Consider the following 12,741-nt stretch of genomic DNA (forward strand, 5'->3'; position numbering starts at 1 on the left):
GCATTCTTTGGGGACCTGCCTGCTAGTCCGACCAGTCCTGAAGCTCATGGCTGAGCCCTGAACTTGAGTCTAAAGTTTCTTCTTGCAAAGATTTGAAGGGACGGTTTTCATGAGGGACTTGGGGAACACGGGCTGTTGGGATGATATGAGGGAGGGAGACACTTTACCTCAGCTGTTTGGAGACACGGGGTGGCCGCAGTGTTTACAGATGTGCAGATGTTCAGCTTCATGAGCGACAGGCCCTGTGACCGGCCCCTCCTGGTGGGTCTACCTGAGATGGCCGGCAGACATGTGAGATCATCTCAGGTTGGAGGAACACCTGAGGGCTGGTTCATGAATCCTTGAGAGGCCCTTTATAACACCCACAAATAATGGGCCTGTGGTATGTGAGGACAGAGCCATCGAGAAACACCCCAAACACTCGGGGTGGATTAAGCCCATGGTTACCTTGCTAATTGGTCCCTCCATCCCTGTCAGGGTCTATAAATTTGAAACAAGGCTTTGATTCTGGAGGAAGGTGCTATGGGAGAGAGGTATATGCCAGCCATCCCTAGAAGCATAATCTCTGAGGTGGTGAAAAAAATGTGAAACTATTCACGACACATGAGTAAATAAGCACAAGTAAACCCATGCTGACCTTCCTTATTGTGTAATCCAACACTGTAAACACTTACAAACTGCCTCTCCCCTGTTCAGGCCCAAACTTGCCCCCTCTGAAGCCCACCATTCCCAACAGTTAAGAAAAGTTCAGCAAAGATGTTCACAGACAGCTGGGTGCACACACTTTACTTTGGCATTCGAACCCTCGCCAACTTGGCCATGCAGAATTTCAGCAAAGGCATGGCAGGCAGAGGGAAAGGCATGCACGTTCAGCAACAGCCTCTCTTCATGGAGATGAGACCCTGCCGCAGAACAGGATGCTGTTGGTCTTGTGGTGTATGATAAACAAGAGGAAAGGATGGTCTGCACAAAATCTTGCTTCTACGCTGATGCTCCGGGCATTCGTGACCACCGCGGTGGCCGCAGCTGCCTCTGTGCCCTCCTCATTGACTTCTATGAAGCACTTGTGTGCAACCTTGGACAAAGGCACATTCTTCTTGGTTGACATCCCAGAAAAGTCAGCCTTGACTTCCTCAAAGGCATCAGTCATTCCTAAACTCTGAAGAAAAGATGCCAGGTCATAACTCTCCTCCAGTTTTAAGCGGGGGAGGAAAACTTTAACCTTTCTTGTAGTCATCGTTTCTGGATTTGTCCAGGCTCTGAACTTCTCATATGTAAGTTCCTTCTCCACCTGAGAGAACAGAAACCAGTCTTAACATCTAAATGACACTATCCACGTACCCATCCACACACTCACTACACTTAACAACCCTTCCATGTGCAACTAAATGGTCAGTTCTAGTTTAAGACAATCTACAGATATTTTTCTTCTTATGTTGTTGTTGTTGTTGTTGTTATGTGCCGTCGAGTCAAACCCAACTCATAGCGACCCCTCCTTGGGTTTCCAAGGCAGTATCACTACGGAAGTAGGATTGCCCAACCTTCCTTCCGAGGAGTGCCTGGTGGGTTTGAACCGCCATCCATCTGGTTAGCAGGCAAGTGTCTTAGCCACTATGCTACCAGAGCTCCCCTTCTTCTTATAAACACTATGATTTTCTCCCCAGTCTCATCTTTCCCCATCCTGTGGATATAAGAGCAAACAAAACACTAGAAAACACCTGAAATAACCACAGATTGCAAAAAAGGACCATATGCCAAACTCACTTCAAATGTTTTTCAGTTTAGAAAATTCTCTGAACCAACTGATGACATTTATAGACAGAACTGAAATGTGCACACGTTCCCTAAAGCCACACAGTGGTACTGGGCCAGCACTGCCTGTAAACACCCTAACCTGGAAACTCCTCAACTGCTGCTCTGGGGGATAGGCTCAAAAACTGAACTGAGGCTGGACTCCACAGACACGCAGGGTCACTACCAAGGGCTTACCACAGTGAGGTCAGTGTCGTCATCAGGAAGCAGAATGAACATGCTCAGCTCCTCGCCCGCATAGGGCAGCTCCAGAACCTGGGTGTGGACCTCATCCACATACCCCATCCTAAATTTGGCCTGCTTAAACATCATCTGCACTGTCTTCTTTTCCTGATGAAAACACAGAATTAAAATTAGATCCTGGAAAATGAGCAGTTTACCAAAAATCAGATGCATCTACCTCAAAGAACCCCTAAGGTACAGGTATAAGAGACTTATCCTTTCCATGGATTTATGCTAGTAGACGTGAAATTTTCATTAGTACATTTTTGTATCGAGTACAAAATGCTGTTGTTTCAGTAGATGAAATATTACCAGGTGTGAGACAATAGGTTGGCAAATATAGAGACATAAAACCCTCTACATTATTTTACAAGTTGTGTTTCTCCTCTTTTGAGAAAATGCATAGCAAAGCACTCCCATAGCCTTTATCCTCCAAGTTAAGAGGAAGCTTAATTCAGTCCTTTGGTTTGAAGGATCTGGTTGGAAAAATGGGCCAAAGGGAGTTACACTCTTATCCTGAAAAGTTGCTCAATTCCATAATTAGTTTCATATCTTTGATTTTCTTGGGAAAGGGACCTTGATAAGATATGTATGGTCAGCTATTTTTAAAGCTTGCATTAAATCTATTTTACACTTTTATATCTTTGAGCAATATGCTGTAATCAGGTTGATGGAGGCTGAATCCCAAGCTAACTGCTATTGACCCCAGGCATGGTCATATTCAAAAAGGAGTGTACAAATGTGTTTACAAAATTAGCTTTAACATCTGCTCACACTTTGGGGGTTGGGGTATGGAATAGGGCTTCAAGACAGTTCAGTAATTGCTGTCATAAACAAGAGCTGTCCATGTGTTGCATAACAACCTAATTTGTTGTCCGTGGTATTCTGATCTGAGTAGGAAACAAACAGTGGTGCCCCACTCAAAGATGGCAGCCAACTGCTCTGCTTTGAGTGTGCATTCCTCTCCAGAGTCCTGCCAATAATATTGCTCTCCAAAAATCCTGCCACAGTTCTTCCTCTTGAAAGTTTCAGGAGATTGGATTATTGGCAGAGCTCTAGAGAGCAACACATATTCAAAGCAGTGTGAAAGGCTGCCATCTTTGAGTGGGGCACAACTGTGTTTCCTACTTGGGTCAAAACACTAAGGCAATGCATACACAGCCCTAGTTTATGATGGCAATTACTGACCCATTTGAACCAGTTTGAAGACCTGGTTTGGAACTGGATAGCTTGTATTCTAAGGCAATAAATAGGCACAGTTGTCCCTGATATTCTAAGGAAATGTCTAAATAAATATAGATCCTGATTGCATCATACCAAAGTTCCCAGGGCTCAGCAGAAACCCCAATCCAAATAATTGACCAGAAGTCAACGGACTTGTCAAGGGTGGAAAACAGAAATATCAATACAAGTTATTTGACTTTTTGCCCTCCCTCCAATAATACAAAGGGAACATGAAATTCACTCAAAAAAATAATTCACTCAAAAATAGATCAAGAGAATTTGAATTTTTTTTTCCCATTTAAAATCTTTTCCACCTTCTTACTTTAAGATAGTAATAGGATATATGAAAAATATGTCCCTACCTGGTTGATTTTAAAGGGCATTCCTCGTGTGTACTTTCTGTCAAACTGCTCCTTCCACTTCCCTTTGAAATATATTGCGTTCACAAGGACCAACTTAGTCAGGGGGTCAATAGTCCCAGCACCCAAGACTTCTGAAATCTTCCCTTTGAAAAACATGGGAGAAGAGTGTTGCTATTTGAGGGTTAAAAACAAAAAGCAGGCTGCATGAAATAGGTGATGGAATAAAGGAATTAGAAGAGATGGGATAGAGGAACTCAAGTTGAATTGTCCAAGGAGAGAGGGGACAAGGTGATCCCCAAGGTTCCCTTCAGTGCCAATATCCTGGGAAATACGTGGTGGTCAGCCAGATGGAAGGAAGGCTGTGACAGCCGTGGACAGGAGGGACTGGACAGGAAGGGTGACGTATGGAGAAGTTTCTGGCCCCCTAGGCAGCTGCTACATCAGCTGAAGAGCAAGAGGCCGCTAGACAGATAGTGTGTGGAGAAGTGAAAGGCTACCCTTCCCATGATAATTGTTTTCTTGGTGTTCAGTGTAATGGTGGGCATTGCTCCTGCCTGGCACACAGTGGGTGTGCTGTAAAGGCAGGGGGATGAAATAATGAATAGCTGGCCCATGAATAAACAGTCTACTCTCACTCACTGCTGTCGAGTTGGATCCGACTCATGGAGACCCCTCCTTGGGTTTCCGAGGCAATATCACTACAGAGGTAGATTGCCCAATATTCCTTCCGAGGACTGGCTGGTGGGTATGAACCTCCAGCCTTCTGGATAGCAGTCAAATGCCTTCGGAACTCAATATCAGAGCTTATGATTATTATTTAATCCCATTTTCTGGAAAAGGAGGCCCATAATGCAGTAGATAAGTGCTCAGTTGCTAACTGAAAGGTTGGCAGTTTGAACCCACTAGGTGCTCCATGACAGAAAGATGTGATAGTCTGCTTTGTAAAGATTACAGCCTTGGAAACTCTATGGGGCAGTTCTGCTATGTCCTATTAGTCTGGTGTTACAGTGCCTAAGGCACTTGACTGCTAACCAGAAGGCTGGTGGTTCAAACCCACCAGCTACTCCTCGGAAGGAAGATGGGGCAATCTACTTCTGTAGTGATACTGCCTTGGAAACCCAAGGAGGGGTATCTGTGAGTTGGGTCTGCCTCGATGGCACATAACAACAACAACAACATGAGTCAAAACAGACTTGACAGCAATGGGTTTGTTTAGGTTTTTTGGTTATTGTTTGGAAGTCCCTCAATAATGTGTTAAATAACCAGGGTACATAAAAGCGTCCGCCCTTTACTCTGTGGTCCAGTTGAGAACTGGCAGCAATGGCTCTAGTGAGAGAGCACATGGTCTGGACCAGGGACTCACAGGCTCCATAGAAACTAGAATCTGGAGCAAATTCAGAGAAGATTACCCTCTGAAAGCAAACTTAGCCCTTAGCCATTGTCAAGTTCAACTGGAGGGAGCGAGTTATCAGTTAGCTATTTGAATTACTACAAGAGATAACATGAAATGTCATCATTTCTACCCTGTGACTTAATCAAATACTAATCTGTCCTCAGCACATGGTAAGGGTTCTCTCAGATGGATGGTCAACAGGCCCAAAGAGGAGGCATTTCTCAGGGATTTTTCAGACGGGAGAGGGTCTGACTTTTGAAAAATAGGTTTAAAGATATTTTAGACTTCATGATCTGACAAGCCCAAGAGAAATAACAGAATTGCATTGCTAGCCTGGAAATTTGGCAAATAAACACAACCACCACCAACATACAAACAGATCTCTGGTAACAGGGCCCTAGTGTCAACAGCATTGAAGCCACACCTGGCCAGTCTTGGCCTCTCTTTCCTTCATAACTCTGAGCCTTTAGACATTGAAATCTCTCACCTTCAGTCTTTTCTGCAACCCAGTCATTTATGTGGTTCCTGGATTCTTCTGCATGACTAGCAAAGGACAGCTCCTCCAGCTCTGCCTGATAGAACTTCTGACAAGAGTCCTTAAAGGCCTGCAGAGAGCAAAGTATTGGGTCTGGCCCCGCTCCACAAAGGTTGCCACAACTTTGAAAACTATTTTATTTTTCTCTTCACATGTTTCTACAAAGATCTTGCTCATTTTAAGACTCATTCATTCAATTAACAAAAAAAATATGAGCCTAGCACTGTGCTAGGTGCCTGACACCAAGGTGAGGACATCCTATCGGACCTGGGTTAGCTTGCAGTCCTCTGGGGGAGACAGTGTACATACAGAGACACTCCCAAAATGTACCGGAACATGATGGAACCAGCCTTACACAAAACACCCATAGACGTCATCCCAGTCAAACAGTTAACGTTCATATTGACTCTGTGTGGTTTTCTGTCTCACCCACAAGGCACCATACCTCTCTTTTAATCATTTTTTTTTTTTTTATCACCAGCACCAACCACAGTGTCTGAAGCATATCTGTTGTATGATTGAGAGGCTTCAGAATAAAACAAAATAATCAAGAAATCTTAAAGATTTCTATGTGAACAAAAAAGGAAACAGCATTTTAGATGTGGGTCATCATGGTAGTTTGCAAGAACATGGGGCCAGGAAGGTCTTCAGGGAATGGAATGTGATAGGTCTGGAGTACGGTGTGTGTGAGAGAGAAAGAGACAGAGACAGAGATGGGAGGGCAAGAGAGGGGAGAAGAGGACAAGAGGGAAAACATAGCAAGAGGAAATGAGCCTTGGGATGTAAGTTGTGGCCAACTCAATAAAACATTAAAACCCAGAGACAACTTGCCCCATGGGAACTTAGTTTCAGGTATAACATGCTCCGCAACTGGCTCCTGTTGTCAACCCAACTACTGTTCTCAAAGAGGATGGAGAGGGGAGGAGGAGCCAAGCAACCAAGGAAGGTGGAAGTGACTCCCTGTGTCCCCAGTATTCTCTAAGAACAGCAGTCAAATCAGGCTGATGTTTACAAATAAACATTGATTAACCAGGAGGTTCCTAGAGTCACTAGTCCTTCTTCTGGAAGACCTAGCTAATGAAGGTTGGTTCTGGAACCATCCTCAAACATATTTAGGCCCAGAACAGACAACCGCCATGGGGCAGCAGCACCCAACAGAAGCCAGGGCCAGGAGGTATCTGAATCTTACAGAAGAACACTTAGAACTCCCAGTAACTAAGACAGCCAGGCTTGCCCCGACCATTTCATTAATCTCATAATAGAATCATCTTGCACATTATATTGCAGGGTTTTCTTGGACTTCACTTATTGCATATGGCAGGACTAAGGTACTATGAAGTTACATGCTGAAGTAAATACATGCTACTAAGTTGAAAATCTCATTTTCATGAGGAGATTTTATTTATTTTAGAAAGACTATTCCACAGCAACTACCAACAGTAACAACAGTCCGTCAGTAGTGCAGACTCACAAGATGGACAGAAGGGCCAGACAGCACCTGGAGACCAGTTAGGAAGCGATTAAAATGACCATGTAGACAACACAGCAAAAACCCCAGCCCACACAATGGCAGTTGGGAAGAGGGGATAAATTTAAGCGAACTTAAGAGGCTGATTCAGTGTGAACTAGAACAGCTAGGACAGCTGATTGTCAGCTTGTACAACACACAGGACATGCAGTCATTCGGATCAGGAATCAAGGGAGAGATGTAGATCTGGGTGTGGGAGGGCGGACACATTCAGCTGGAGCTTAGGGAGGCATGTATCAGAGCCAATAATCATAATTTTAAAAAGATATCACTCAGAGGCAATCTTCAAACTTACTCTTGTTGTTGTTATGTGCCGTCGAGTCAAACCCGACTCATAGCGACCCCTCCTTGGGTTTCCGAGGCAGTATCACTACGGAAGTAGAATGCCCCAACCTCCTTCCGAGGAGTGGCTGGTGGGTTTGAACCGCCAGCCGTCTGGTTAGCAGGCAAGTGTCTTAGCCACTATGCTAAACTTACTCTTACGGAAGCATAATTCCAAGCACATGTGTAAGGGAGTAGGTCATACATTATTCTCTGCTCTTTGTTGTTTCTCTCTTATTTTCAATTTCTTTCCCATCAATGTCTCAATACTACTTACTGGAAGGAAATTACATGTTTTCTCTCCAAAGAGCCTGTTGGCAGTTTTAAGCAAGTGCTGAGAGCCAGGTTGATTAACTGCAGTGAGAAGTGACTGGAAACCTTGGTGGACATCTCCATCTTTGTTCCAACAAAGGGCCTGTGAACAAAACACAACACCAACTTTTAACATTGCCCCTTTCCTCCCCCAAAACGCTATCTCTAAACAATCTCTGTGCTGCACGTCACACAGTCTTTATCTTCAAGTGAGTTTGGTTGAGCTGACTAGCATGGGGTTTCTCAGCCTGTTCATCACTGGCTTTAGGGCTCAGATAATTCTTTGTTATGGGGTCTGTCCTGTGCATTGAAAGTCCCTGGGTGATACAAACGGTTTGGACTGCTAACCTGAAAGTTGGTGGTTTGCAAACACCCAGCATTACTATGGGAGAAAGATCTGCTTGGGTTAGATTCAAAAAAACCAAACTCACTGCCATCAAGTCAATTCTGACTCATAGCGACCCTCTTTGGGTTTTCGAGGCAGTAAATCTTTACAGAAATAGATTGCCTAGTCTTCCTTCTGCGGATGGCTGGTGGGTTTGAACCACCAACCTTCTGTTTAGCAGTCAAATGCTATAGGCATTACACCACCAGAGCTCCTTTGGGTTACGATTACAGCCAGAAAACCCTACAGAGCAGTTCTACTTCGTAACACGTGGGATCGCCATGAGCCAGAAATGACTAACTGGCAACACACTGCCGGAGCATTGTAGGAGGTGTCGCGGCATCCCCACTATCCACCCACTAGATGTCAGTAGCATCCTTCAGTTGTGATAACCAAACCTAGCCTCAGACCCGGTAGGGTTCCCTAGAGGCCCAATTGCCAGCAGGTGCTAACACTGATCTAGCAGGTTCATTCAGCAGGAAGGCATGGATGGGCTAACTCAGGTGGGAGACAGAACAGACAAGACAGGTGGTTGGAATTAATCTAATAGGGCTCCAGGGGATACAGAGAGGAAACGAAATGAAAATATTTACGCAGCCATTTTACAGAAGTCCAGATAGATTGTGATTCAAACAGCAAGTCAGGCTGGGAATGACGCCTGCTCCTTGATCTCCCTCCACCCCAGACCAAGCTTGACTCATTGGTAAACTGTACAGAACACTTGCAGGGGCTCTCCAACTAGGGTCCACAGATGCACCGCAGGGCCACCGCCGTACAACACCATTACCGTTAGCAAAATGCCGTGCACGGGGCAGTGGTCTGGTGCCTTTCACTAGATTTTCAAAGGCACCTCAGACCCGAAATGGTTAAAGACTATTTCCCTAAAGTATCACTTACTACCTCATGTGTACAGAAAAGCCACATAAAAACTGATTTAGATCAATGAGATTATCTATGACTAATAACTAATTATTTTCTAAATAACTCCTGAAAATATAAGTCCATACATGTGTTGCATTCTTCTTTCACTTATGCATAATTACGTATAATCAATTTTACAAGTCTTTCATACAGCTGCATTTCAACTTGATGAATAAATTTAGCAAAACTTTGAAATAAAAGAAAGATGAAATTCTTTGTCTTTTTGTGAACACAGTTATAGTATCACCTGACTTTCCAAGATGCTATTTTGCTGTAATTTGTTGATGCTTTTATCTAGGAAAAAACAACTTAGTCACTTGATTTCTCCCATTAACACTACACAAGGCACCTTCTCTATCCCAGTCTGCCCTTTCTCCGTCGCATTTCCCCTCCTCACAGCTACAGGCCACACTGGCTTTCGTCAGGTGGGTGAAGGTCTGAAAAGACCAGCTCTAGCTAGCGGAAGTAGGGGTTCCCTAGTGGTACAAACAGTTAATACCATTCGGCTGCCAACCAAAAGGGTGGAGGTTCAAATCCACCTAAGGGACCTCAAAAGAAAGGCCTGGTGATCTACTTCTAAAACATCAGCCGCTGGAGACTCTACAGAGTACTCTACTCTCAGAGTTCTACTCTGACACACATGGGCCACCATGAGCCTGAATCAACTGAACAGTCACTGGTTTCACGGAAGCAGGAAACCTCCCATTGTTCTTCCTCCATGACAGGCTTCCATACCTGGGACATCTGGGTGGCAGTGTTGCCTTTTGCACCCATGAAGACCATGGCCAGTGCAGAGGAGACACTCATTGAAGAGAAAAACACATTCTGGGACACGTCCTCTTCACCCAACATTTTCAATAAGCTGATGGCAAAAGTGCCATTTCCTTCACAGAGCTGATCCATCGGGGGAGATCTGGTAAGAGCACAGAACAGAAGCAGTGGAGCGCTCATCAGTCTGAGTCATCAGGACCCCTGGGTACCCTGGGTGGTGGTAGGCCCCCAAAGACGTCCACATTCTACTTCCCGAAACCTGAGTCATCTCACGTGGCAAAGGAAATCTGCAGATGTGACTGCATGAAGGCTCTTGAGACAGGAAGTTACCCTGGATTATTGGGGGGGGGGGCGTCCAAGTTAGCTCAAGGTCCTTGTAGCAGAGAGGCAGTAGGGCCAGAGTTGGAGAAGGAGATGGGAGCATGGAGGCAGAGGCTGGAGTGATGCAGGACCATGAGCCAAGAAAAGTGGTGAGCTTCTAGAAGCTAGAAAAGGCCTTGCTCCCAGCACTGGTCCAGGGGGCCATGACTCATGCTCCTTTTTTATGGTGCCTCAGTCTCACTTGTACATTAAAATTTTTGAGAGGGTTCAGACTCTAACCAAAGGCACCCTGCCCAGTGAATCTAAAAAGGCATTCACTTCAGTAAGACTTTTATCTTCAGTAATACCTATGGATGCTAGTGTCACAAGTTGACAGTGTCATAAAAACACTGCAAGGTGGAACGCTGTGAACTGAGGCCACTAAAATTAACTGGCATTAAACTAGTTTAAACAAACAAGGCCACCCACCATTACTTTACTGTCCACAGGTCTCATAGCAAGGACAGGAGGGTCAGCCCCAATGCAAAGCCTCCTGCTCTGAGGCTCTTGTTGCTGTTGTTATGTGCCGTCAAGTCGGACCTGACTCATAGTCACATAACAACAGTGACTCATAGCGACCCCTCCTTGGGTTGCCAAGGCAGTATCACTTCGGAAATAGATTGTCCAACCTTCCTTCCGAGGAGTGGCTGGTGGGTTTGAACTGCCAGCCTTCTGCTTAGCAGTCAAATGCCTTAGGCACTATGCTACCAGAGCTCTGAGGTAGGGGGCATGATCCCTTCCTGTAACATGTGGGTCACCAGGAGTCAGAATCAACTAGGCAGCAGCGTGTTTGGTTGTCTTTTGATTTGCTGAGCCTGGACCCCTGTGAATGCCCTACTCCACTCCACACTCTCCCCATACACTCCTGTACATGAATTTATTCAAGGAGCATTTATTTAGAACTTCCCTTATGTTTTAGGGGAAAAAAATATAAAATGAGCACCATGAGTCCTGCCTGGAGCTCACCCCCAGAAGACACACATAAACAAAAATTCATGTTGCAAGTCAGTCATGTGTTTAGCATCTTCTAAATATGATGCTAAGCTCTGGTGGTGTAGTGCTTAAGGCATTTGACTGCTAAGGAGAAGGCTGGCAGTTCAAATCCACCAGCCACTCCTCAGAAGGAAGATTAACCAATCTACTTCCACACTGATAACAAAAAGAAAAAAAAACTCACTGGTGTCAAGTCAGATCCCACTGATAGTGACTCCTTGGGTTTCTGAGACAGCATCACTACCGAAGGAGATTGCCCAACCTTCCTTCTGAGGAGATGGGGAGAGGGGGCACTGAATTCTTGGCTGAGGGACTTGCAACATGAAGAGTATGGTTTGTGCAGAGCCAAGGGAATCAGTCCAAGTGGTTTCCTGAGAGGGATGCGGTGGTCACACAGAATGGGGGTTCTGAAATGGTCAGGGCCAGTTTGGGAGTTTGGACTTGATCTTATGGTCTGGAAAGCCATGCATGGGTTCTAAACACGTTTGGTATGAGCACTTTGGAGGTTTAGAAAAATAATGTGGCTCAAAGTTTGGTGTGGCGACAGGCTGGGAGACCTGTTGGCTTACAACTGCCATAGAGCAAACCAAACCAACTCCAAATTCACTGCCATCCAGTGATTCTGACTTAGGGCAACCCCCATTGCTTTTCCAAAGCAGTGAATCTTTATGGAAGTACATTGCCCAATCTTCCTTCCAAGGAGTGGCTGGTGGGTTTGAACTGCCAACCTTCTGGTTAGCAGTCAAATGCCTTAGACACTATGCCACCAGAGTGATGCTGTAATGCAAAGGAGACTCCCGCATTGGAGATAGAAGAGGCAGAATTGCCTGCCCTGCAGCTGGTCACAGATGGGTGAGGGAGCAGTGGGGGTCTGGGATGATTCTGAGGGTCGCTCATAACTCAGTTTATTCTCAGGATGGGCCACGGGCCATCAGTTGGTTAAGGGAGGCGCCAGGGAGGATAGAGAAAGGTATATTCCACATGCAATCTGTGGAACATACCAAGTGAACCTATAACCCAAGACTGGCCAAGGATGTTGTAATTCTAGTTAGAATTCAGATGGGTGTAGTTCCAGGTTCTGGTGGCGTAGTGCCTGAGGCATCTGACTGCTAACCAGAAGGCTCGTGGTTCACACCCACCAGCCACTCCTTGGAAGGAAGATTGGGCAATCTACTTCTAGAGATACCGCCTTGGAGTGGGGGACTGATTTTTTTTTTTCCTCCCTCACCCATAGGAGCTGTCCTAGGAGAACCGGGAGGGCTTGTGAGGGGCTGGAAGCGCCTGTGCGAGCACCAAGCAGGGGTGGCTGGAGGAGCAGGGCAAGAGAGAAGCCAGGGGAAGCAGAAGAATAGCCAAGCAGGCCCAGGATCACTTACACTCCCGGCCCCTAGTTCCAGGCAAGACTACTCCGCGCCAGGTCTTCCAGACGCACCGCCGGCTCCGCTCGCTCAGGATTCGAAAGTTCCCGCCCACCCACCTAGAGCGACAAATCCGAAGCCTAGGTCACAGCCCCGCCCCTCCGACTAGCCAATCGCGAGCAGCGGAGTCACGGTTCTTAGGGCCGGGTGCTCACAGCTGGAGCCCGGACGGCACAGGCAAAGG

The 12,741-nt window shown here is 45.9% G+C and overlaps 1 protein-coding gene across 1 annotated transcript; it reads right to left on the reverse strand.

Annotated features, from left to right (window-relative positions):
• Nucleotides 1-886: 886 nt before the first annotated feature.
• Nucleotides 887-9,918, reverse strand: LOC103192507 (serpin B8-like). The gene is made up of 6 exons (XM_007935486.2): nucleotides 9,751-9,918; nucleotides 7,675-7,812; nucleotides 5,501-5,618; nucleotides 3,621-3,763; nucleotides 1,990-2,142; nucleotides 887-1,291 (listed from the first exon to the last, which is right to left on the reverse strand). The coding sequence occupies exons 1-6, from the start codon at nucleotides 9,916-9,918 to the stop codon at nucleotides 887-889; spliced, it is 1,125 nt and encodes a 374-aa protein (XP_007933677.1).
• Nucleotides 9,919-12,741: the final 2,823 nt, after the last annotated feature.

The sequence above is a fragment of the Orycteropus afer genome, unplaced genomic scaffold, assembly GCF_000298275.1.
Source record: "Orycteropus afer afer isolate SDZICR_OR568_19922 unplaced genomic scaffold, OryAfe1.0 scaffold00029, whole genome shotgun sequence".
Taxonomy (NCBI): Eukaryota; Metazoa; Chordata; class Mammalia; order Tubulidentata; family Orycteropodidae; genus Orycteropus; species Orycteropus afer.

Coding starts and splice junctions, on each gene's coding strand:
- LOC103192507 (XM_007935486.2), bottom strand. CDS start 9,918: ATGGATCAGCTCTGTGAAGGAAATGGCACTTTTGCCATCAGCTTATTG. Junction 5,619..7,674: donor AAACATGTAATTTCCTTCCA/GTAAGTAGTATT, acceptor TGCTCTCTGCAG/GCCTTTAAGGACTCTTGTCA. Junction 1,292..1,989: donor ACGACACTGACCTCACTGTG/GTAAGCCCTTGG, acceptor CTGTTCTCTCAG/GTGGAGAAGGAACTTACATA.